The sequence below is a fragment of the Antennarius striatus genome, chromosome 19 (genome assembly GCF_040054535.1).
Source record: "Antennarius striatus isolate MH-2024 chromosome 19, ASM4005453v1, whole genome shotgun sequence".
Classification (NCBI taxonomy): Eukaryota; Metazoa; Chordata; class Actinopteri; order Lophiiformes; family Antennariidae; genus Antennarius; species Antennarius striatus.
Genome location: NC_090794.1, coordinates 6,988,891 through 7,014,176, shown reverse-complemented (window position 1 = coordinate 7,014,176; position 25,286 = coordinate 6,988,891). Strand labels below are relative to the sequence as shown.

The 25,286-nt window shown below is 48.0% G+C and overlaps 2 protein-coding genes across 8 annotated transcripts in view; one reads left to right on the top strand and one right to left on the bottom strand.

Moving 5' to 3' along the window:
• The first annotated feature begins 1,785 nt into the window (after positions 1 to 1,785).
• Positions 1,786 to 15,864, top strand: fzd3a (frizzled class receptor 3a). The gene is made up of 9 exons (XM_068342990.1): positions 1,786 to 1,903; positions 2,820 to 3,358; positions 10,409 to 10,605; positions 10,881 to 11,343; positions 11,437 to 11,736; positions 11,844 to 12,095; positions 13,611 to 13,759; positions 14,378 to 14,635; positions 14,711 to 15,864. The coding sequence occupies exons 2-9, from the start codon at positions 3,158 to 3,160 to the stop codon at positions 14,967 to 14,969; spliced, it is 2,079 nt and encodes a 692-aa protein (XP_068199091.1). The 5' UTR covers positions 1,786 to 1,903; positions 2,820 to 3,157; the 3' UTR covers positions 14,970 to 15,864.
• Positions 15,865 to 15,955: 91 nt separating this feature from the next.
• The window catches only part of cdc42bpab (CDC42 binding protein kinase alpha (DMPK-like) b), a 65,313-nt gene continuing 55,982 nt past the window's right edge, over positions 15,956 to 25,286 (bottom strand). For 4 of the 7 annotated variants that reach the window (XM_068342983.1, XM_068342985.1, XM_068342987.1 and 1 more), the window contains 19 exons: positions 25,053 to 25,172; positions 24,289 to 24,372; positions 24,105 to 24,210; positions 23,864 to 24,000; positions 23,476 to 23,615; positions 23,288 to 23,369; positions 22,989 to 23,208; positions 22,658 to 22,720; positions 22,282 to 22,535; positions 22,071 to 22,195; positions 21,758 to 21,972; positions 21,413 to 21,510; positions 21,216 to 21,300; positions 20,970 to 21,093; positions 20,744 to 20,861; positions 20,349 to 20,466; positions 20,118 to 20,275; positions 19,452 to 19,526; positions 15,956 to 18,484 (listed from right to left, as the gene is read on the bottom strand). In XM_068342983.1, the coding sequence (XP_068199084.1) occupies positions 18,353 to 18,484; positions 19,452 to 19,526; positions 20,118 to 20,275; positions 20,349 to 20,466; positions 20,744 to 20,861; positions 20,970 to 21,093; positions 21,216 to 21,300; positions 21,413 to 21,510; positions 21,758 to 21,972; positions 22,071 to 22,195; positions 22,282 to 22,535; positions 22,658 to 22,720; positions 22,989 to 23,208; positions 23,288 to 23,369; positions 23,476 to 23,615; positions 23,864 to 24,000; positions 24,105 to 24,210; positions 24,289 to 24,372; positions 25,053 to 25,172 (2,454 nt within the window). In that variant the 3' untranslated portion in view covers positions 15,956 to 18,352. The remainder of the gene's footprint in view (positions 18,485 to 19,451; positions 19,527 to 20,117; positions 20,276 to 20,348; positions 20,467 to 20,743; positions 20,862 to 20,969; positions 21,094 to 21,215; positions 21,301 to 21,412; positions 21,511 to 21,757; positions 21,973 to 22,070; positions 22,196 to 22,281; positions 22,536 to 22,657; positions 22,721 to 22,988; positions 23,209 to 23,287; positions 23,370 to 23,475; positions 23,616 to 23,863; positions 24,001 to 24,104; positions 24,211 to 24,288; positions 24,373 to 25,052; positions 25,173 to 25,286) is intronic. The other 3 variants (XM_068342986.1, XM_068342989.1, XM_068342988.1) reach the window with 1 other exon arrangement.

Genomic DNA, 25,286 nt, shown 5'->3' with positions numbered 1-25,286 from the left:
AGTTGCTCTTACACAGTTTACTTGTATCCATAGTAACAGTGTGTGTGTGTGTGTGTGTGTGTGTGTGTGTGTGTGTGTGTGTGTATGGATTGGCTGTGACGGCCTGTCACACACAGAGGGGGCGCTGCAAAGCGAACCACAGTGGAGCGTTTGCGGTGTTCCCTAATGATGACAAACGCAGCGACAATGTGACTCCTGCACAGACCATCTGCCTCTAAAAGATGTGTTTCCAGCGTTCATACTTCAGAGCATGGACACTAGACATGCACTGATGGCTGCATACTCATATACTTACATATTTATGAAACATATTGTATACTGTATAGTTGAAATGTATAGTGGTATTATTATTATTATTATTCATAGTAGTAAACTAGACAAGTCCTAATTGTGGGAGTAGGCTGGTTCATCCCTGTGTTATTAAGCCCTTACTTGAGTAAAATGATATAGGCGTTGCCTGAGGGCATAATGCGTCTATTTTTAAGTTTGCTGCTGCAGGGTTGGTGATCAAATATTCGTTAGACTCTTGTTCAGCCAGTCAGATAAGTTTTTCAATCAAAGCTGTGAAACCCAGCTCGCCCTCGGATGGGCGGTCGAGCCGGTGAGGACGGAACAACCTGCCTTCATGAGAAGGACGCGCTGCATCAAGCGCTACAAAGCAGACTGAGCAAGACCGGAAATGTGGCTCTGGACCTTCAAAGTAAAGGTGTAAAATGATTGACATGCTTTTCACATACAGCACTATAAAACTTGTGTTATTGTTGTATATTATTATAAAATGCATTATAATCGTAATTCGGAATATTGTTCTGCTACATTTCCCACGTACAAGTACACACGTATACGCATTAAAAATAAGTTACAAGAAAAAAAAACCCTCTATGCAAAACTCATTAGTTTAATTAGTGGTAAAATTTAATCAATGCAGTTACGTAAAATTTCCAATGCTATTTTATATTGCAAGAAAATTCCACTTGCAAACTTAATTTTAGGAACTTCTGTCACGTGAGGCGGAATATGGACCCAAGTGCAGGACACCAAAAGCAAATCTTCCCTCCATGATTTATTAACAAACGTAAAAATTCTCCAGACAGACAAGAAACTAAAAATCAGGACAGATTGCCAGGAACCAAACATGAGCAACGAACCAGCACCGAGCTCTCATGGAGCCAGGCTTAAAAAGCCTTATGGTCATTAGTACCAAAACAAGCTCAGGTATGACGATCAGAACGGGTGTGTGGATGAGTCTCAGGTGTGGAGAGGACCAACAGGTGTGGAGCCGTGGCTCCACCCACAAGCTTGGCCTCCCCCTGCCACGCCGAACCGTGACAACTTCTACATTTCAGTAAATAATATTCTTACTTTTCACAACTGTTTTGGGGTTTGGGTCAATAAAAATTAATAATGTAATGTTTGGTTTTATAATGTTTCAGCATTGCATCAAAATTTAAATTGATTTACAACTAAAGTAGTAAACCTAGATAACAGTATTGTAAATGTAACTGTGTCACCACCTTGCTGTATTTCTATAGATATGTTGATAAGAGTTGTTGGTTTTTATGTTTTGTTGTTTGATCATGTTTGCTTCGTTTATTTATTTGTTTGTTTGTTTGCTGCCTTTGTGTATCTGTGGCAAAAAATTTTAGGCCTCCCGTGCGAATACTTGTCAGACTCGGTTCTCTGCCTCCACGAAGCTTTTAATTTTTAAAGTCTTGACAGGAAGTTGTTTTTGAAATGTCGCGCGCTTGGAGTTCGCAGAGCGGAGGGGGACCGACGCGGGGAGGGGGACAGAGGACAGGAGGAGCCGGGAGGAGGGAGCTGCTGGAGGGACACTCATTGTTACCAACTCGAGGAGCGGTGGAGACCTCATTGTAACACGTGAATTATCGGTACAGCATTCAAGGTAAAGTTGTCTTTATTTCCACCATTTTATTCCTCACCTATAACCAATGCATTTCTCATGAACCAAGCGCCTTAGCTGCCGTCCCGCTCGGTGCGTTGAATTACTACACCGGTAGCGTCACGTAGGCTGCACATGCCACGGTTAACGTCATTTAAATAACCGTCATCTTTTGTCTTCGCTGCGCCACTTTGATATTTTTTTTTTATCTGACATTTTTTCTTATTTCACACAATAATTTATCCGGAGTGACTCGGTTAGTGTGGGTACACAAGCAGCCGTGAGGAGCCGCCCGGGCGCGTCAGTTAGCTAACTCACATTAATGGGGAGCAATTAATTTATCGGAGCTAACAGGAGCAGCCCGTCAATGTTGCCCTCAGGTAGGCTAACACACACAGTAATGACGCGCTTACAATAAGAACCCCTCAGAAGGTTGTAGGTTATGTGTTGATAAGATTTAAGGAAGTGTTGTTCCTATTATTTTGCGTCTCAGTGAATGGAAAGATGTCGGGCTGTACTGTTTTATAAATGAAGCATTTCCCTTACAAATCACTAATAATCTCAAATTTGGTGTTCCTTAGTCCACAAATTTCAATTATATTATTAATATTTTTTTAAAGTAGCATCATAGTAATTGTCATTTTAATAAAGTCTCGTGAAAAAACTATAAATATCCACCTAATTGATAAAGTAAGGCTATAAGTGTGATAATTAGCATTAATGTATCCTAGTCTGGATTATGTTGTGTTTGTGGGTCTAAGTCATTCTGTTAATGTCATCATTCACAGTCACCAAACCTCTAGAAACAGCCTCTTGGTGTGTTATTCATGCGCAATCTGTAATTAATGTACCTAATAGAGTATCTACTACTGATCACCTGATATCAAATACATTTAAAATGTTTTGCTTTTAATCTCAGGTCACCGGCAGAGCATCATCTGCATTTGTCCTCCATATTTTCTCCAAAGCATCAATTCGGTCGAGAGAGGCAGGAGGTGTGGGATGTGTAAAAACACAGCCCATCATGCCGGTGATGGAGGTCTGCTGACTCGAATCCTCACAGTGATGGATGCAGCCAGCTTCCACCATGGCTGTGTTGGATTACGTCGCCCGATCCAGGCTGTTTCTCTGTGACCTGAAGAGGAGGAAGAGACTAACGGACCATCCTGGACACTCTTCAAGCCTTGCATTTTGTTCGTCCTAGTGGATGAGGCAGAAATCATCTCCCTTTCTCGTCTTCTGCTTTACTCACAAGACATGGATCTCCTGTGGGTTCTGTCGGTGTCCATGCTGACAGCATGCGTTGCCATCCCCATGGATGCGGCAGCGGGGAGCCACAGTCTCTTCACCTGTGAGCCCATCACCCTTCGTATGTGCCAGGGGCTGCCCTACAACTCCACTTTCATGCCCAACATTCTGAACCATTATGACCAGCAGACTGCCGCGCTCGCCATGGAGGTACAGTACGCCGCCGACCCAGAAACTTATAGAAAACAGTGCTTCAAAATGAAATTGTGCTGATTATTAGTACTAACACATCAAGAGGGAAGTGTTAGTGATCAGAGCTTTTGATTTAGTAATTAAAAATATTTTTTTCAATAAAATCTGACAAAAATATAAATATCTGTGCCATAATAAAATGTGTTCGTATTGTATCTGTTTAAACCAATAATGAGAGAAAAATGTACGCAGTCAGTTTTTTTTACCAGATCAAAGTATTTTATAAATTTCATTTGGCTATAATTCAAAATATTTGCAGTTATTTTTAATATAAGTGTTAGTGAGAAGAGAGAAGCCTTTGTGTTCTGGGTGTTTATGTTATTAAAATTTTTCACATGTTTGTCTGGTAAATTCCCTCAGTATTTTATTCAGGCGTGTTCTTGAGCCGCATGTCGTTTGAATTCCCTCCAAATGTGACCTGTTGCAAATAACAAGATTTAGATGGAAAGTAGATCATTAGATCAAATTGTTTTTTTCCTTTCAGTTTTCCTCCTTTTGCTGACCTATCCTCAGTCCAATTACTCTGAATTTATAAGTTCACAGACAAAAACACATTTCTTTCGCTCTTTATATAATTTTAAATAGAATATATTTGGCTTTTCAGTTGTTGATCATAGGAAACCAGTCATTCGGATTTGTTCCGATACAAGAAATTGAAGAGAATTTTCACAATTTTTTGATTTATAGAGTAAATGGCAATTGCATTAATTGCAATTGCATGTTTTTATTTCAAAACATCCGAATTGTTTTAAAAATATTTAAAACTTTAAAGATAGATGCTCCCATAGCTCTGTGGTGTAGATGCTCAGCGGCCATGGGCTCGATTCCCGCTCACGCCCCTTTACCCCTCACCTTTATTCATTCTTTACAGATTTGCAGCAGCTGTCTAAATGCATTACTTTTCTCTTTAATGGCCCTCTTACGTCGCTCCTCCCTCTGATGCTTTCCGAGCAGGGTTGTGACTCATGCTGTTGTGGTTATACAGTAGTAAACCTCCACAGACAGTTTTACAGGTCAGGACAGAGGTTGGGTCCTCCTACATGTTGATAAATGGTTCAGTGTGTCTCCTGCACTGCCTGCCCCATGGACATCATGATCCTACATAGATGCCACCATAGCCGCATTGTGCAAGGAGTGAGTAATATTGAAGTGATAGCCTACTTTAATTTGGCTGCTTTAGCTCCAGGGCCCTGCTGTGTATTACCAAAACATGAAAGATGAACATTAAGTTTTAATGTTTGTCCCTGCAGGCCGTGACAGCAGTGCATTAAAGCCCACAGATTTAACAAGGCGTGTTGTCCCAAAATGGTCTGGCATGTTGACTGACAGATCCAGCTAAACACAGCACTCCGCATCATCTGTTATGCACCAAAGCTGTTTTACATAACAGGCTTGTGAGCAGTTAGTCAACTCATTCTGGAAGTGAAGGTCCTGAACTGTCCTCTGTTTAACTTTAGTGCGGTCGATGGATTAAACCTCAGATTCTAGTGTTTATTCCATGTTTTATTGTTTCGACCTTTTAGATAATCTGTAGCTTCACCAGCAGCCCCAGCATCTGCCTGTTGTGGCTGTGTTATCCTCTCTGAAACATAGAGTCAGGCATTTAAGCATAATCATGGAGCAGATGCATCACCTCGTTACGTTAATCCCATCCTTTATATAGGCTGATCCCTCTGGAAGCTCAGTCTATCTAGCAATACTGGCAGCAAAGCATCACATCGGATGCTCTGTTCACTGAACTGTCTGCCTATCGGTAGGCCTGGTGTGTATCAGCACACACATCTATAATTATCTCAGTTTGACCATCCTGTATCATGTTCCATTGACTCCCTCTTCCACTTTTACCCTTCAATATCCACCCCGTTCTGACCGGCACAGCGATAACATCCATGTGTGGAGCCCTGCCGGCCATCTGTGCTGCTCTCTGTACTGTGGACACATTGAGGGAGGGAGAGTGTGTGACACAATAAACCGTGGGTCATGTAACCCCTGAACACGATCAGCACACAGCATCACATCCCGTTGTTCCACGTCCACAGCTACCGTCACACGGAAGGGATGCCAACGCTCCCGGCTCTGCTTTCCTGCTCACACTCAGGTCATCAGAGTCATTTCTAATATATTCTTTCTACAGGTATCTTAACGTTTAAATCAAACGGATTAATGCAGTTTTGATAGAATCGCTTCTTCCTCTCCAAAGTGTAACTACAGTAACTCAGTGCTGCTGGTGAGTGGTTCTGTGACCAGGTCAGTATGTTCGGCCTAGTCGTAGTGTGTGGGTTGTGGTGAACAGAGAGTGCCGATTGCTTTTGGGATGGTGTTCACTTTGATTGGTCATGGATCCACAATTAAGTCTCTTTTAACTCTCATTGGGTTTGGAAAACACATTGAAACGCAAAAGGTTCTAAGGAATGGAGACATCGCCTCTGTTGAGCTCTTGTTGTCTGGCTAACGCTCCGGATTCAGTTCATGGGAGAATTCAAAACTTGTAAGATGTTGAAGGCAGCCAAATGAGAATTGACAGTTGATTTTAAAGGGGATTAGGTGCACTGAATAGCCATGATAATGATGATGAATGCCTCGCACCATGGAGAAACTGGGATTTGGACGTGAACCAACGCCTGCCGCTCATGCAGTTTTTTGTCTAATTCCCCTAAAGTGGTGTCTTACTGAATGTCTTTTGTTTTTCAAGGTTTTTTTTCCTCTCAAAAATGCACTCTTTCCATGCAAAAACAGCTTTTATGTTGTTGTTTTTTCTTGTAAATAAGAATATTAAATCTAAAGCTGTTTCATATTTAAAATGTTTCTTCCTGTTTGTCTTCCCGCATAAAACAGAATAAATTCTGACAAACAGGATTTTCTGTTTGTCTTCATCCTCCTTTAGTCAGCCGTCGCTGACCGCCGAATGACCTCGCCACTGAAGTGGGACATCGGCCTTGGGGCTGGGAATCTGCTATTTCTGTGCCACAATGATATTGTGCCACTCTCACATAAGATAACTGAGAGCGTGGCGGATTTGCCTGGCATTACAAAAAGACAAAAAGAAATGGGCTAAAATCCCCCGTCTTTAGAGGTCGATGCAGATTGTAGCTACAGAAAGAATGTTTTACGGTCACGTTTCCAACTTTGACGGTAGTTTGTTTTTCAGATGCGGCGTTTATAAGAAGTACAGTGTTATGATTATAATTCTGGTTCTCTTTCCTTCTGTTTGCTGATCTGTTTTTGATCCGCTCCGGGTTTTTTTTTAGGTGCAATCATTTCCTGCTCCGTTCGTTTCGTTAAATCAGCCCCTCGTCTCAGGTTTACAGCACATTCAGACAAACTGTGTCACATTACAGCTGCTCCGCTCCATAACCCAGATACCCCACCCATGCTATGTGAATGGAGCTGTGCAGGCAAAGTGAAGTGTGTGTGTGTGTGTGTGTGTGTGTGTTGTGTACAGTAGAGGTTGTGTAAAATGCTGATGAAGCTCTCCAGTCTAAAACTCGCTACAGTAAACTGAATTGACTATTTAGAAAGGTCATTGTTACAGCTAGTAAAGATGTATCCCTGCTTAACACACACACACACACACACACACACACACACACACACACACACACACACACACACAGTTTGATAAACCCTACCCAGCGTGACCTGGGCTATAAAGGAGCCTCTTGTTTCATTTAATGTCCAACACGGTGTTTATTGGCAGTGTGCTGAAAGCTGCTGGTCCACAACAACCCGATCAGACTCCACACCGTCAGCGGTGAATGACACGCTGACTCTGTCGAGCCATCCCTCCTCTCTCCCTCACCTACTCACTCAACTCCCCCTCACCCTTCCCTTTTGTCCTCTCCCTCCCCCCTCTGCAGGGCTCGCCCGTTTCCCGGGAAACAGTCCCAATTGTGCTTCTAACAAAGGCAGCAGAGGCTTTCTTGCCTCCCGGGAGGTGGTCCCCTCCGCCCCACGCCCTGACCTCCTCGAACCCAGCTCTCCACCCTCTTCCTCCCCCCTCCTCTACCTCCTCCTCCCCCTCCACCTCCTCCCTGGTGATGCATCACTCGTCGCCATGGTGCTGAGCTTGGATATTTGGTGAATTGGAGTGGCAGCAGAGGAGAAAGGAGGATAAGGGAGGGAGAGAAGGAGAGAAAATGCAGGAGGGGAGGGGTGATGGGAAGAGGGGTGAGGCATTTTTAAAAGGGTGGGTCGATGCAGAGCAGTCGGTCATGGTCGAGTTCTTTGTCAGCATTTCATCAGTCTTTCCATCTTTGTAGCTGACTCAGAGCCTGCTTTAAAACTAATCACTACAGGAGCGGTGGTAGAACCTCCAGCGGGACACGTTAATATTTCATATCATCAGAGCCCTGATGTGATTTAAAAAGTGTTTTATAACCTCTGAAACGTACGGAGGTGAAGCTGAGGTCAGCTGTGTTTCCTGTTTTCCCCTGCTCGTAGTTTGAAGATGAGAGGATTCATCAAACAAAAATCTGTACATTAAGTAAAGGAACTTAGGAAGACCTCACTGAACTAAATCACATAAATTCACAATTATTAATGTGATATTCCCGAGTTTTCTGTGAAAGTTTTAGGCATTTGCTCCATAGACTAAATCCAGTCAGCCTCAGAGCTCCGACGATAATTTCCATTTGATCAGAGACTAATTAGATCAGCAGGAATGAATCTAATTCACCTCAGTAAACAAGCTGTAATCTTTATTATCTAATTTTTAGTATCAGAAGGTGTTGGTCACCAAAGACGTTTTACACGTCGAGTAAGAAAGGCAAAGACGAATAAAATGAATCCTTCCTTGACTTATGACGCTCACAGCTTTCCCCTCTGAATCACTGTCACAATTTCATTGTGATGTAAATTCTTTTTTACATTCTTTCTTTCTAGACATTTTATTTTAAATGTTATCTGTTTTGTGTGATGCAGATTTGATGGTGAACTCAGTGTACACCCCTTCTGTGGAGGAGGTGTTGACCTTCACTGGAATAAGAATCCCAACATATTCCAGTGCGTGCACCTGCTATTTCCAGATTCCCATGTTGTTTCATATATTTCAGAGATCAGAAACTCCCATGAATACATAATGACTGCAGCAGCCAGGCTTGAATCTGAAATACTATTAGCATACCGCCACCCCCTCAGGCGGCTCGTTTTTCATATTACATGCTTCATTCTCCGTACATGACCAACTCTTGGCCATTCATTGGACGAGTCGCTCACCAGCTGTTTCCAGTGTAGCCATTAGCATCAAATCCCCATGGTGCACCAGGGCTCCTCTGGCCTGAACATGGTTTTTTTAAGGAGGTGTTTGGGTCGATCACATGACCACTACTGTGTGGATGAAGCTGCATGAATCTGTCGTGTGTGTCATCCGTCACTGGTTCAGTCCTGCCCAAACTGGCTCACATGATGGCTGACTGTAACAGAAAGGCTGAGTGAAGGCGCTGAAAGGATGGAAGAAGGGTACGGATGGTGGGAGAGAAAGTTGATCCCTGATATATAAAGTTTCTAATATAAAATTTAGAAACTTTATATATCAACAATGTCAATATTGCCGCTCTCACCTCATGAGGTTAGTAGTGTCTTTACTCAACAGCAGGATTTCAATATTTCCTCACGAGCGATGGATCACTTCTTTTCGCTTGTCTATTTATTCAGCCTTTACCGCGTCATCTGTTTGTATGGAAAATTTTTGCATCAATCATTCAGGGATCTCCTCCAAGCAGGAAATCAGCTTCCTCAGGATGCTTGACATCATGTTTGAGAACCACTGATGATGTCATAGGACAGACGAGCAGCAGCAGACAGGAACTTGCGGTGCTGCTCTTCAGTTCCTAAAGATGAGTCGCTGTTGTGTCTTCTAATACAGTATTTTCTGCACTATAAAGCGCACCTTCAACAAATGGCTTATTTTAAAGCTTTTTTTATACATAAGGCACACTGGATTAAAAGGTGCACTGCACTGTCGGTTTTTCAGCAAATTAAAGGCTTTTAGGTGCGCCTTATAGTGCGGAAAATACCATAATCCCCTGAGTGATACTGGTCTCCAGGGGATACGACTGAATCTATGATGGTGTCATCGTACAGTAGTGCTCAGTGAAACGTGACCACTCCGTTTGTACAGATATTACACGATCGACTGGGTGATTGATCGCAGTTTTGACAGGCGTGTAATTCACCTGAAGCGATCCGCCGCCACACACAGAGCAGAGACAAGGCAATAAATTCTTGTCTTCACCCATCGTCACCCGATCCCTCACAGAGGGATGTTTTCATATTTTGAACCACTGCAACAAGGTCTTCTCACCCCTCCCTTCCCCCCTCCCCAGTCATTATCTGCCTTGACCTGTCATAAAATTTAAGGGGGGGTAGTGTATATCTGACTGAGTGGGGTGTGGCTGGTGGCCTGTCGAAAACACAACAGATTTATGCAAATTCATGGACACACAGGCATGTAGCCTGGAGCTGTTGGACACACAGGGTCAGATCTGTGCTTTCCCACTTATTCACTAACACACACACACACACACACACACACACACACACACACACACACACACACACACACACACACACACACATTTGCATGTTGCTGCTTCCTGAACTCCCAACGCCTCTTGGCTCGGTTTATGTGAGTGACACCATTATTGTGCTGCTGTGGGGGTGTGTTAGCATGAAAATAATAAACTTCCGTCGGTGCTTTGGATTGTGTGTGAGAGTGTAACCACATCAGCGCGGTGTGTCAGTCAGTCGCAGCGTGCCCCCCCCCCCAGCAAGACAAAAGGCCCTGTCAGCAGCAGCATCCCCGTGTGGAGGGAAGGAATAGATGGTGGGATGGGGCTTCTGTCACAGGGATGGGGGGGGTCTCTTTGTGCTATTTTTGGCACTGACTGTGTGTGTGTGTGTGGGGGGGGGGGCACCGCCGCTTTGGCCTCTTGATTAGTTCCAGAATAAATCAGCATCACACCTTTATGCTTCTTACGCTTTAAACCCTCTCTCTGCCCCCGCCCACAGCCGTTCCATCCCATGGTGAACCTGCAGTGCTCTCCGGACCTGCGGATGTTCCTGTGCGCGCTCTACGCCCCCGTGTGCACCGAGTATGGCCGGATGACGCTGCCCTGCCGCCGCCTCTGCCTGCGGGCCCAGAGCGACTGCTACAAGCTGATGGACGTGTTCGGCGTCAGCTGGCCGCAGGAGATGGAGTGCAACAGGTTGGTGCAACAGCGGCGCTCCGTTTACCCAGGATTTATGGCAGCGATCTGCGACCCCCGCTGCATCGGGCGCTGAGTCAGCAGGACTCGCAGTCAGGCTGGCGTCGGAGAAGTATTTTATTCTGAGGATCATAGAAATGAAGATACTTGCATGTCACCGATAGTTTTTGTAAACTTATGTCTGACTGCGTTGTTTGCCTCTGTTAGCTGGACGTTTTGTCTCACATGACTTCGTTTGTTTGTTTGTTTGTTCATCCTCCCTCTCCTGTTCCCAGGTTCCCGGACTGCGACGAGCCGTACCCCCGTCCCGTCGACCTCCTGTCCAGCTCCGACTCCACCGACTCGCCCGTCTCCGTCCAAAGGGACTACGGCTTCTGGTGTCCCAGAGAACTGAAAATAGACCCCGAGCTGGGCTACTCCTTCATGGGGGTCCGCGACTGCTCCCCCCCCTGTCCCAACATGTACTTCACGCGCGAGGAGCTGACGTTCGCACGCTACTTCATCGGGGTGGTGTCCATAGTGTGCCTGTCCGCCACCCTCTTCACCTTCCTGACCTTCCTCATCGACGTGTCGCGATTCCGCTACCCGGAGCGTCCCATTATCTTCTATGCCGTGTGCTACATGATGGTGTCCCTGGTGTTCTTCCTGGGGTTCCTGCTGGAGGACAAAGTCTCCTGCAACGCAGCGAGTCTGGGGAGGTTCAGGGCTTCTACTGTCACACAGGGCTCCCATAATAAGGTAAAAAAAAAACAGTCTGGTGTAGTTTTGCTGGTTTTCTGCTGCAGTGGTGGTACATCTCCTCCACATGTCCCTTCCGTCTGTCTGCCTCAGGCCTGCACCCTCCTCTTCATGGTGCTGTACTTCTTCACCATCGCTGGAAGCGTCTGGTGGGTCATTCTGACCATCACCTGGTTCCTGGCAGCTGTTCCCAAATGGGGCAGCGAGGCGATAGAGAAGAAGGCCCTGCTATTCCACGCCTGTGCCTGGGGCATCCCCGGTGTCCTCACCGTTAGCCTGCTAGCCATGAACAAGATCGAGGGAGACAGCATCAGCGGCGTTTGCTTCGTGGGGTTGTATGACTTGACGGCGCTGCGCTGGTTCCTGCTGGCGCCGCTGGGACTGGATGTTGTGGTGAGGAGTGCTGTGAAAACGTTCACTTCCTGTCCAGCCATCCAGTACCTTCTAAAACATGATGTCAGCTTACAGCTAACAGATGATCGGTTCTCTCTTTTCTCCAGGTCGGGGTGGCGTTGCTGCTGGCGGGAATTGCAGCACTAAACCGAGTCCGCATGGAGATCCCACTGGAGAAGGAGAACCAGGAGAAGCTGGTGAAGTTCATGATCCGCATTGCCGTGTTCTCCGTGCTCTATCTGGTTCCTCTGCTGGCCGTCCTGGGCTGCTATCTCTACGAGAACAGCTATCGGTCCATCTGGGAGACCACATGGGTCCAGGAGAAGTGTAGAGACTACCACATCCCCTGTCCCTACCAGGTAACGTTCACACCTGATGCTGAGTCCAGCAGAGAACAAACACACACCCTGGTGTTCAGCAGCTCCTCAGATCTGCAGGAGCCTCCAGCACCTCGTCTGATAGAGACGTTAATAATTCACTCCTCTCTCCGTGAGCATCCTTCCTCTCAGCCAGCTACCTCCTCCCACGTGAGCGTGTGTTTGCACACACGCTCCTACCGATGCGTGTTCAGAGTGGAATTTGTAGTGGAGCCTATGGTGGTGCAGCTTGTGTGTATCGTACAGTGTTGAACCAAATCAAAGATTCCGTTCAATCCCAGTGTGAAACAGAGAAAGACTTGTAGGAACGGTTGAAAGTTGCACACATGGTTACCATGGCATCAAGCTGCAGCTGACGGAAGTAACAGGAGATGTAAGAGCAGTAGCGCTCTTAATCGGTCACACACTCACTGCAGTGTGTATTAGTGCAGTAATCCAGTGTGTGTGTGTGTGTGTGTGAGTGTGAGTTTGTGCTGCAGAGAGCAGGTCGGGGGGGTCGAGCTGCAGCCGATCTGAATACAAGCCGCATGTTCTTTTATCGTGAATGACACAAGTGAACTGTAAAGATGCTGCAAGGTGTAAAAGTCACACAAAGAGAAGACCCCCATCCGCCCCCACCGTCTTTAATGAAAGCACGTATTGTAGGCTCACAGTGACTCATTCAGACTCACTATATTTATCTTGAAAGCCTTCCCTGAGGCTCGTAACCCTCTCTGCTGAACAGATTCTGAGCGCCGCATCACAGCCGGTCAGATCCGCCGTAGACGGGATCGAGAGGCGGGGGCCACCGCAGATGCATCTGATGATCAGGATGTTGGTTCTGTGATAACGAGTGTATCCGTGGAGCGCTGGGCCGCGGGACGCTGAGCAGGACCCAGTCGTAATGAGGCCGTCATGACTGCATCTGTGTGCGACTGCATGAGTGTGTGCACATGAGAGAATAGGAGTGTGTGTGTGTGTGTGTCTGCGGTTTGCTGTCCTGTGGTACGGCAGAAAGCAACAACGCAATGACTTGTCACATTGCCGTCTTCTGCTGGAAACGCGGTCTGTTCACGTTCATAATTCTCAAATTAAATTTTCACACTGATCATTATTATTGATTATGTGTAATGATTGATTAGTATCTCTGTTACAGTAACGTTCATGATGTGAATGTCGATAAAACCTCTATTATGAGATTTACTGTTTTTTGAAGATTAACAAAGAGAAGCAGTAGGTTTTCATTTTTTAACACAAACAGCGTGTGTGTGTGTGTGTGTGGGGGGGGGGGGGGCTGGAGTGAAATTCACAGTGTGGATCCTGACATTCTGCCCACAGGCCCCACAGTGTGTGGGTGTTTTTGCCCCAGACGGCTCCTCTCCATCTCGCAAACTCTTCAAAACACACCCACACACTGATTGATCAGCTTCTCTTTCCCTCGCAGAGCTGCCTCCATCACACACACACACATCTATACCTCCACTATAAGCACATCCTGTGTGTGTGTCCATCCCACAGGTGGAGCACACCAGCCGTCCTGACCTGGTTCTATTCCTAATCAAGTACCTCATGATGCTGATCGTTGGAATCCCCTCCGTGTTCTGGGTGGGCAGTAAGAAGACCTGCTTTGAGTGGGCCAGCTTCTTCCACGGCAAGAGACGCAAAGAGTACGTAGAGCATCGGCGAACGGTTCTCCGCCAGAGCAGCTTCACACACATCCGTTTGAAACACGACGCTTAAAACATGTTAGAGGCAAAACGTCTTTGAACTAATTCCTTCACAAGAGCCGACAGCTTTAGCATGGAAAAGAAGCATTTAAACAGGCTAACAGGCTAATGCAGGCTAACACAAGCTAAACCCAGGTTATCCTCTTGTTACCGTGACGACCGGCTGTTCTCAGGTGTAACACTGAGACATGGTGAAACCCTGGTGCTTGTTTGGATCAGAGGCACTGAACGCAAACTGATGTTCAGACTGACCAATGAGGAGGCAGCCGGCGGTCATGTGACTGTTTAAACGGTATCCCGGTAGCGTGTGTGTGTTTAGATGTGTGTGTGTGCTTGGTGGTGAACAGGCCCTTCTCTGCACTCACCTCCCCCCTCCAAACACAGAGCATTAACCCCCTCTCCCACCGCCTGCTCCACACACACCTCCATCCTCTTCTACCGCGCCCCCCATCCCGCCACCTTCCCCCTCTCTCTCCCAACACTCCTACATCTCTCCCTCCCTCCGCTCCCCCCACCCATCTCCCCCTCCTCCCTCACTCCCCCCCTGCCCCGCTGCAGTGTGATGGTCAACGAGAGCAGACAGGTGCTCCAGGAGCCCGACTTCACCCAGCTGCTGCTCAGGGACCCCAACACCCCCATCGCGAGGAAGTCGCGGGGCACATCCACGCAGGGCACCTCCACCCACGCCTCGTCCACCCACCTCGCCATGTTGGACGAGCCCCCCAGTGCCAGCACCAGCCGGGCCGGCTCGGTACGCAGCTCGCGATCCAAGATGAGCAGTTACCACGGCAGCCTGCACCGCTCCAGGGACGGAAGGTGGGTGTCAGTAGCGCTGTAGATGGGGGGGGTGATGCACCGGCTGCTCCTCACTCTCCTGTGCTTTCCTCCCAGATACACAGCCTCCAGTTTCAGAGCCACAGACGACCGGCTGCCTTACGGAAGCTTGCCTCGCCTCAACGACCAATCGCAGGCCAGGCACTGCAGCACCAATCGGCTGGAGAGCCCGTCGCGCCACGACTCCACCCAGAGGCTGGAGAGCCAATCGCGGCACAGCAGCACCAGAGACCTCAGCAGCACCGCCCAGGCTGTCCTCAGCGTCCCCGGCAACGGGATCCACAGGGTCCTGGAGGAGGACGGAGCCACAGCCTGAGCGGGAGCGCAGGCCATCACGTTTCCATGGATACATCTGAAGATGTGACAGGATGAGTAGAAGTAGGAGAGACGACTTCCTTCTAGACGGTTTCAGCTGATATCCACTCAGCGTGATGCTGAGGTCTGGATCCAGCCTGACTAGACTGGGATCGGACCGATGCCTTAAATTATCCTCGTCCTGTTGTTTCACCCTAAAACTGAAGTCCAGTTTACAGCGCTGTGGTAGATGCTGCTGGTTACAGCTGGGATGTAAAAGTTTTTATTGGACCTACAGGATGGTGCTGGTCCAGAATGTGACCAGTGATGGACTATTTGTTTGTTGCGGACAGATCTGAATGCGAGCTTTTACTCCTCGCCTCTTCTCTCAGGATAGAGAGGTACCGACCTGCTAGCAACACCACTACTTTCCCAACGCCGACTTCATTGGGACAAACACCTATTTATAAAAACAATGCTTTTAAACTCCACATAAACAAAAACACTTGCTGTACACAACTTATTATGAAAGCCTTGTCAGCTGTTTTCATGATGGTACTTCACTGCTCCAGTGAGGCGGTGTACATGAAGAGAAGCAAACTGTTGGGAAGGGAAGCTCTTCAAAGTGTGAAGGGCTGAGGTACCGGAGCTACAAACTCTTGCCTTATGACGGAACAGTGTTTCAGAGGCAGCGTTGAAGGACAGACGTGACTAAAACACATGAAGATAGGAGGAAGAGTGAGTTTCTATTGACAGCGTCTGACGTGTTGGAACACATCTTTACCGTCTGAGTGGGTGATAGAGGGGCGTACTTTAGATCCAAAGTAGTTTGTCCTGTTTAAAAATGTGTCCTTACTTGTACAGCTACTCAAAAATGTTTCCTCTAGTGGCTAAACTTGTATAGATGTAAAATCTGAACTTTTGCTGTTCATTTGTAATAAAGTTTTTTTTTTAAAAACAAAAAAAACAGGTCAGTACATGAATAATGACCACACAGTGACACACTGGAAATGTATTCGTAACAGCCCTCCGCTTTATTGAAATACATCGGAGTCAGGTTAATATAATGAGTTCTCCACACCAGGGTGGCAGCCAGTTCCATACATTACTTTTGTTTTGACCTTACACCTTAAATATTTTTGTGCAAAAAAGAATCTACATCACCTGTAGTGGGTTATCCTCAGTAAAACGCCCAAACCGTTCAAAAAGGAGCAAATCCAAGTAAAACAACAAACCGAAAACAAAATGATTACATCTATAACATGCAAAACTGTACAAATTATTACAAAGCAATCCTAGAAAAAAAACAACAAAGTGTAATATGATATGAAAGAGAAAAATAATATAGAAGTTTCTGTTGATAAGACCTCACTGAAATGCAAAGGCGTTTGAATTTTTTTAATTTAGATTTTCACTGTGGTCACCCCTGACATTTCTCACCTGGCCTCCACCTTTACTCCCCACTGTCTCCACTTGGGTCAAGTACTGCACACTCCCCTCTACTCCATTAAACAAACCTAACGCACCCACTTTTATCTAAATGAAAATAATTCACCGGACATTTCCTGAGTTTCTCTTTCTCCCTCCTAAAACCGGGACACTGAGGATCAGTTTTTCTGTACAACGCTGACCGATAACAAAACATGTGGCTAAAACCGAACTCCCCACCCGACTAATACATTCTACACAAACTCCAGCAGCAACTGGGAGTGGCTTGCTAGCTTAATGGATTTCAAAGAGGTGTTTATTTGGAATAAAACCAGCTTAGTGTCGCTGTGGAGCGCCCGACCTCTCCCTCTCTCCTTACATAAAATGGAATACTAAAAGCAAAGGTGGAATGAGTTTTCTTGTGTCGAACGGGGGAATCACTAGGAATGAGCACGTCCCTCCTGCACACTTTAGTGTTTAGTGTCTCTTTAACTGGGTGAACGTCGTTCCCTCAGTTTTCATTCTGTCTGCTCCGTGAGAGATAACCAAAATAAAATGCGTCTCTAGGATGCGACGGAGGTAACGGGTTTTTGGCTGCAGAGCACATAGTTATTCCGGAGGCCTCCCACCCCCTCCCTCACCAAAGAATCCACCCGTAGGGGGGTTAGATATCCAGCCCTGCTCATCTGACAGACAGGTAGCACTGAGCTACAAATATAAACCAAAGTGCCGACTCTGGCTTTAGTGTTCTCTGTTTCACCTCTACGTGTAAAGGCCGTCAGACAGATGACGCGTCTGTCCATTTTCTTTTTTTTTTTAGGGGGGGGGGGGTTAAACCAGAAGGACCGATCCGTTTAACCAGTGACTTTAACGCTTCAATCACAGAGCTGAACAGCTTGTGTCCAAACTGTCTCCAACACATGTTGATTCCACAGGACGGCAAGCAGTGTCCATCCACATATAATTAATTTAAACCCAGAGTGGGGAGAAACATACACACACACATACACACACAGAATGTGTGTGTGTCATACGAACATTATAAAACAAATCTAAAATCAAATTATGTTTAAAAAAAAAACTGTAAAGTGGTTAAAATGGCTTTTTGTGAGAAAAAAAAATCTCAAATCACTCTGAAAACAAACAAAAAGGAAAATCAAAGATTACTTTTCCTTTGCCGTTCCGTTCTCTATGGTATTTTCCTCATCATATATTACTCTCTACGCTGGACCTATGTACATCACCGGGATGGGGACCTGCCACGATGGAGGACACACCCAGGGCTGGCTGATGTCACTACAGACTGACCAATAAGAAAGAGAGTAGCACGGAGCAGCTGTGATGATGTCATAGGAGGCGGCATAATAAATGCTGATATTTGGTGGTCAAAAAAGATATTATAAAGTCACTGCACTTAGTACAAGGAGCAAAATAAAAATCACTTTCTTCCCTCTCTTTCTTGCTTTTTTCACTCTTAAATGTTTGCAGCACTCGAAGGAGAAAACGGAGGTTGATAAATAAATTAAAGTGTTTTCCCCTAAATCCCGCAGGGTTCTCTGTACAAGTACAAATCATTTCCTCTCCTCCTCTGTTGTAGTGAAGTTTCAGAGTGTCTGAATGAACCGGGGTCAGAGTGTCAGACGGGGAGGGGGGGGTGTCTCGTTCTTATATTGTGTGCCCTTTCTGAATGAACACATACACACACTGGCAAGCCCCTCTCTCTCTCACACACACACAAACACACACACACACACACACACTGATGTTTCTTAATGTTTCCCTCAAAGAGGCGACAGAGTTTCTGCCCCGTAGTGGAAGAGCGTTGAGGCTAACGGTGACGTGGGACCGGTAGGAGGTGCAGTTCTTAGGGCGGGGCTTTCAGAAACGATGGTAGACGCGGCTATGTGGGGGGTGGGGGTGTAAGAGGAGGGTCTGGAGTCCAGGTCGGTCGGTGGGCTGGGCGGCGTGGACCGAGGCTCATGTGTCCCAGCCCATCCGGTCTGTGCTCTCCAGGGACAGGGACTTGGTTTTGTGTGGGGATGCCGGACTGGGGGGGCTGCTGAAGGTGGAGCTGTTGGAGGCCGTGGAGTGACGGGGGGAGTCTGAGTCCTGAAGGAGGAGAGGGAAAAGTGACAGGAATAGAGAGAAATCAGGAAAGGGAGATGAAAGGAGGGGGGAGACATTTATAAATGAGATTCTGGACGTGAACCTGAAATAAACTTTATCGATAAATATGTGAAAGAACAGAAACTTCTGTCCAGAACAAATGAACATGAACATTTATTATTATTATTAAAAAGCCGTTCAGAATGGAGGACAGATGGAATGTCATGAATTCCAGCGCCTCTACATTTCCACATCATCCGCAGACGATCGGCTTCATTGATCGGATGTGATCAGCAGAGGAAAACAAACATGCAGACGGGACGAGGCCGGAGCAACACACACACACACACAAACACACACACACAGCGTGTGTTGGTGGCCCATATGTGATGGAACGGAACCCCCCCCACCCCCCCAAAAAAAAGACGTGTGATTTCTGCTGCTGCTTCAGACAGAGGACGAGGTTCTGCTTCAGGAACGTCTTCAATCAGATTCATCTCATGTCAGAAATGTTTCCACATTTAGAAACGTTCTTCCTGTCTGGAGCGTCATGTGACCTAGGAGCGCATCCCACACCAGCGGTTCCTGTCATCAATAGCACACGCTATCCTTCTTTTTTGACTGTGTTTCTGTAACAGGCTACTATGACGCCTCTGGGGGGGGGGGGGGCGTCAGGAGGCTGTCAGTGTGGAAGCAGATCACAGACATGCTCTGTGATTGGTTGTGGAGGCAGCAGTGGGAAGAGATGGCAGCTTGGCTTCATCACATCAGCAACTTAAAATGACACGAGGCTGGGTGAGGGGTGGCTGATGGCGCTCGGTGCGGCGAGGGGCCACAAGGGGGGGGGGGGGCTTTGGCTGACAGCATGTGACTGCATCTGCATTCTGAATGTGCCTCATGCGTGTGTTTGTGTTGTGCGTGTGGCGTGGCGGTGCTCTCGGTGCTGTGTTCGTGCAGCCGTTGACTTTACCTTCATCTTACTAAGGAGGGTCCTTAAAGCCCTTTTCAGATCGGGGGTCTTCTCCGACGGGGAGACCGCCTGCCACTGCAGAGGAGAGTTCAGACTCAGCGCCCAGCCCACAGACAACATGCTGGGGTGGGGTGGGGTCGGGGGGTATGAGAGGAGGCGGGGAATGGGGGGCGTGATGGAGCTGACAGCATCCGGTCTCATGGGACATGAGGATGGGGGGCGGGGGGTCACAGGAGGGATGGCAGTCGGTTTGAGGGTGGAAGGATGAAGGGTGGGGTAGTTACTGTCGGTGCTGAGTCATAGATTGTGTGGGGAGGCAGAGCGGCCATATTTAAAGTCCAACTGGTCATGTGACCATGAGCCGTGTGTCCTTCAGTAACCGTCTGGAGCTACGTGAGGCAGTTTGCAGCAGGGCGCTGACATCACAGGGAGATTAACCAATCAGGTGGATGGCCGGGATGAGGCCAGGCCTGCACTGAGGAGGGGGACGGAGGGGGGCTGGATGTTTGTGGCAGATGGAGCGGGAGGAGACCGTTTAATGGGGAGCAACGTGATCGGGTTTCTAAATATCTTTACGTCTAATGATTATCATCACATGACAGGAAATCGATCACGGCGTCCAATCAGACGTGAGAGGATCAGAAGCGGCGACGCGCGTTCACTCACCTCCCTGTCGAACTGAGACAGCGGCGCGTCTCCGATGTCCATGCCCCCGCCGGAGGACAGGGAGCTCTCCGAGGGGGAGGTCATGGTCTGCCGTTTAGATCCGTAGCTCCCCCCCGACAGCTCCCTGCGCAGAGCGCTGCCGTTCTGAGAGGATGAGCCTGTAGGGGAGGGGGACAGGTGAGTGGAGGTTCTGACTACAGGGAGAGGGGGGGGGGGACTGCCGGTACTCACGTATGCCCAGCCCGCTGCTGGCGCTCATGGAGCGGCCCGGCTCCCCCCGGTTCTTGGTGATGGAGGGGATGCTGACCGAACCGCTGAAGCCGGCGCGACTCTCCTGAACACGGACGTTCTGGATTAAACACACACACAAACACACACACACACACACACACACACACACACACACAATGCAGTGCCAGGGACAAGAGTGAGGACGATGCAGTTCAACAACACGCTCTGTGATTGGACGAACGGGTGTCCATCATGTTCATGTTCATCATGTGACCGTACTGACGCGTTCAGGTTAGTCTGTAGAATGGAGACTTTACTCAGACGTCAGTGTTAACATGCGTCAGGCTGTTTGTGTGCGTTAGGGTGACTACAGGGGACACACTGGACACACGCACCATGGGCAGGTCTTTAAGGATCTGAATCCCGTCTCCTGGTCCCATGTGGGCCACGTGGTTGAAGTTGGTGGGGTTGGAGATCAGCTTGTTCCTCATCTCTGGATCTCGCAGCATCTCCCTGTGAGCACACGGTGAGCACAAAGGTCAAGAGACCAGTCACCTGTTTGAAACACCGTTCACCACAACGAGCCGCCCCCAGCTCCTCTCACGTCTGCAGGCGACCCACCTCCTCTGCTGCAGTCGCTCTTCCTCGGGAACCCTGAAGGAGAAACGTCTCTTGTTGTTCATGCTGCGCACCATCTGCTTCCTGCTGTTGTCAGACGTCTCCGGGACGACCAGCTCATCGCCTTCTGGACGATCACAAAAAGACGCACAACGAAGAGCTGCAAGTTAGGGTCTCTACGGTTATTTAAGGTCCTTTTCTTCAACAAAAGACATGAAGAAGATGGACAAGGTTTCCCAGAATTCCTACCGGCCATCTTGTTCCTGAAGTAAACAAGTCGAACTGTTTCCAATCCCAGCAGGTTCAGAGAGCCGTCAACATTCAGAGGTCGCACCTGAAGGGAAAACGGAGGAACCGTCTTAGTGTGGTGATGACCAGAGGACTCATCTGTTCCAGTAGGGGGCGCCAGGGAGGTCTGGTTCACTCAGAACCCCCCCAGCACTGACCTTCTTCAGTGGGATGGTCTGAATCCACTCCATGGTGTTGACATCAAACACATCAACAGCGTTCTCGCTGTACACCGACAGGTAGGGGGCGTTGTAGCCTGGACACCAGGAAACACGTCAGTAGGTGATTTGTCAGAACTTACATGTGGATCATAGTGATAGAAACTGTAAGTAAACATAAACTCTGGACAAAGACAGTATCGAACACTCAGTTTGTCTCTTTTACAGGACAGAACAAAAACCATTCAGACAGGAAACAGCTGTTGTTTTGTTTATAACTAGTTCTACACCACAGACACACATTTTAAACCAATCACTATTCCTAATTGTGCGCTGATGACTCACAGGCGGCGTTGGGAATAGCCGGCCACATCAGCTCCTGCTGGCGTGACCTCCGACCCTGGGAGTCCACGTACACGCCGATGGAGCTGAAGCACAGCAGCAGCTCCTTGCTGGAGATCTCCACGGCACACAGGGCGTCCAGGCTCTGCTGGGGGATGAAGGCCAGGGTGTGGTCCTCGTGGTGGAGCAAGTTGACGGGGGACACGTCTCCGTGGACGCTGTGGAAGTCGTGAGAAACAAAGTCGAGTTAATTCCAGAAAAATTGGTTCATTATTAATAAGTAATTTGATTTTAGCAGCGATTAATCGATCTGTACCTGTAGCGGATGAAGCCTGACTGATATCCCACGTAGAGGCGCTCGCTGAGCAGACCCATCCACTGGACGGGACCGGGGGCCTGCAGCTCCCTCAGCCGGCGGTGTCGGGTCTTACTCTTGTTCACCTGAGCACACGGGGACAGAGTGGGTCTGGATTTAGACAGCAGAGCTCCTGTTTCCAATCAGGAGTCGAACAGAAACGTGTTCCCACCTCGTAACAGATGATCTGTCTCTTCATGGCCACGCACAGGCAGGTGAGCGACCCGTTGCGGACGAGGCCGGAGACGATGGTCTGGCAGCCCTTTGTCTCCGCCAGCTTGTGGGACTCGGTCTCTCGGCCATCCAGCGCCTGCGTGGGGAACAGACGGACGTGGCGGTTCCGACCGGAGATGACCGCCAGGAGCTGCTCTTGGAGCATCAGGTCGATATGGTGCACCTTCTTGTTGTCCCCCACTCGGATTATTTCTGTGTGTGGAGGAGGGGGTGGGGGGTACAAAGAGGAACCCAAACAGGCCAGTTTAGGAGCGATTACAAGCAGGTCACTGACTCCATTCATAAATGACATCAAGTTGGATTCTGGAGTTTACCATCTTTGGTGACGTGGATGACAAAAAGACCTTCCTCGTTGCCAAGGGCAACACGCTCATGATCTGAGGGCAAAGCAGGTGAAGTAAGACGATGAATTCGCAGCCAGGAAGGAGACAGAAAAGGACATTCAGTGCAGAAAACGTTCCAGCAGACAAGTTTCTATTTTCATAACACGGTAAAAAGCAGACAGGTTATTAAATGGTCCTTTAACACAAAAGTCAAGAACTGCAGCTTAATGTTAAAACACAAATAAGGAACTGAAATAATCTTTCCCGTGACAGGAAGCACTGTATCCCGGTCGGCTCCATCCGCCGGCGATGGAAGGCCTACCTATGATAGCAGCAGACTGTGTGGTCTTGATGAGCGGCAGCGTGCTGTCGTACGCTTCCTTGGGCACGTAGACGAAGCGCTCCTTCAGCTTGTTCTTCTTCAGGATTCGGTGGAGCTCGTTCAGGAGCCCCACCCACTTGTTCCTCTCCTGGTCGCTGTCGGCCAGGATCAGGATGGAGGGCTTGTGGCTGCTGGAGGGGGAGAGTTGGGATGCCGTCACCTGAGGAGAGGGAGACGTGAGAAAGGTCGAGGGGCGTTCGGATGTAAACGTCTCTGTGATGAAGAGGAGGAGGACTCACTCTGAATATACAGGGGATGTCTTTGCGGCTGGCGTGGATGACATCGGAGGCGAGGACAGAACTGACTGAAAACTCCTCGTCCCTAGAAAGTTGGACCAAAAGGAGTCATCCATCAGTTGATCAGCAGAAATTTATTCACCAGCTATTTGCTGATGACCCCCTCATCACCAGGGTAACGTTTCTCTCACCTCATGTCGATGACCTGGCTGACCACCACACCCGGCTGCGACGCCTTCCCTTCTCCCAGTTCATAGAGGAACAACTTGAAGTCGCACACGACAGCCATCGCTCTCTGCCATCCCTTCTTTACCCCGGTGGGTTTGGGCACCTGGAGCACAGACAGTAGAGACAGCGTCAGGAAACCTGAACCAGAACCACAGCTGAGATCTACAGGGTGTAGCTTCATGTGAGGCGCCAGTACAGACTGTATATAAACTGTATAAACTATAAAAATAATAAACATATAAAAGTATGCAGGCAATGAAAGTCTGTTTGGATCCAGGTGAAGTAAACCAAATGTCTGTCCTGTTATTAACTGACCCCAGACCTGAGGGGGCGTGCATCGGTCTCACTCACCCTGACGTGTCCTTCATACACCGTCCCGATCCCCCTCTGAGGGTCGATACCCAGCGGGCCCTTGGTCTGGTCTTGGGGAACGGGACACACAGCTGGAGCTTTATCGGCACACGTTACGTGGCAGGAGAAGTTACACACTGGAAACGGAGAGCAGATGCAGACGGATGACAACATTTACTTCGTGTGAAATAAAAGCGACATGAAGGTAAGTTGTTTTTCCTTCCGCTGCTTCCGCCCTCACCTTCACAGGTACAACCCTGACGAATGAGCCCCACCATGAGGGAGGTGCAGCGGTTGCACTTGGTGGGTGTGTTGAATGTCTTCACCACAAACTGATGTGCTTTGGACTGTGGAGGATAAATGGATGAGCAGCGATCGTTCACAGAAGATGAGGGACGGGAAATGTGATCTGAAACTGATCTGACCTTAGGAGAGGAGCGCCCGATACTGCCGTACCCTCCTGAGCGCATGGTGGGGGTCTGGACCGTACGGGGAGGATGGTCTATCAGCTGCATGAGAGAAAACACACACACACACACAAAAACCGCATGAGGCGATGATGAACAAGCTTTTTATTTCAGGTGACGTGCCGTTCCATCTGTGCCCGCGTGGCTCCCAATCAGGACACTGGTATTTACTGGTGTCACCGTACTAAACAACAGCCTCACACACAGGTTCAATTTAGGTTGGAATCCACAGCCGGTCACCATCTATTAGTTTATCTACAATTGAGTTACTTTCGATTGACATGAGTTAACCTCTCTGACAAGATCAGCGTTGTGATTGGTTCTGGGTAACAGTCTCTGGGTGAAGGTGACTATTGAATGGACAGGAGGAACGTTTTGTCGTGTGTTTGCATGGAGGCTACTGATCAGGCTTCCTATCCAGTGACGGCTGGAGGGAAAGTTACATCCAAACAGGATGTTGCTAGGTCTACAAAATATTTATGGTAGGACAGCAGCATCTGGGGGAGGCGAGGAAACGACATAGTTCAGTTTGGATTAGATTAGATAAGCATTATGGTTTTCTTCTGTGGTTTAAATAATAAATGTTAAAGGGAACGCCACGTCCTTCTCAGATTAACAACTTAAATTTTCACAAGAGAAGGAGTAATTTAAAAGCTAAGGTATAACAAATGGTTTTCTCAGGAAAAAACACATTTCCTGCCTGGACTGAGGGATTATCTCACCTCTATTGGCTCCATATCACTGGCCATGGAAGGTGAACGTGAGCGGGTCTTCAGGTGGGACTTGGGGTCGTCCTCCCGGGATGGGGTGTTGGAGAGGGTGAAGTTATCCATGGAGTCCACCTGAAGAAAAAAAGGGGCACAAAGGACACAGCTACATGTAAGAAAGGAGAAGTGGAAAATAACATGGCAAAAACACAAAAGTATGACAGAAGAGGATTGGTGGGGCGTGAACGA

What these genes read in the sequence shown, in the direction of transcription:
- fzd3a (XM_068342990.1), top strand. Translation starts at nt 3,158, where the DNA reads ATGGATCTCCTGTGGGTTCTGTCGGTGTCCATGCTGACAGCATGCGTT. An exon ending in CACAGGGCTCCCATAATAAG is followed by an intron (nt 11,344 to 11,436) that starts GTAAAAAAAAAA and finishes TGTCTGCCTCAG; the next exon opens with GCCTGCACCCTCCTCTTCAT. An exon ending in CACGGCAAGAGACGCAAAGA is followed by an intron (nt 13,760 to 14,377) that starts GTACGTAGAGCA and finishes GCCCCGCTGCAG; the next exon opens with TGTGATGGTCAACGAGAGCA.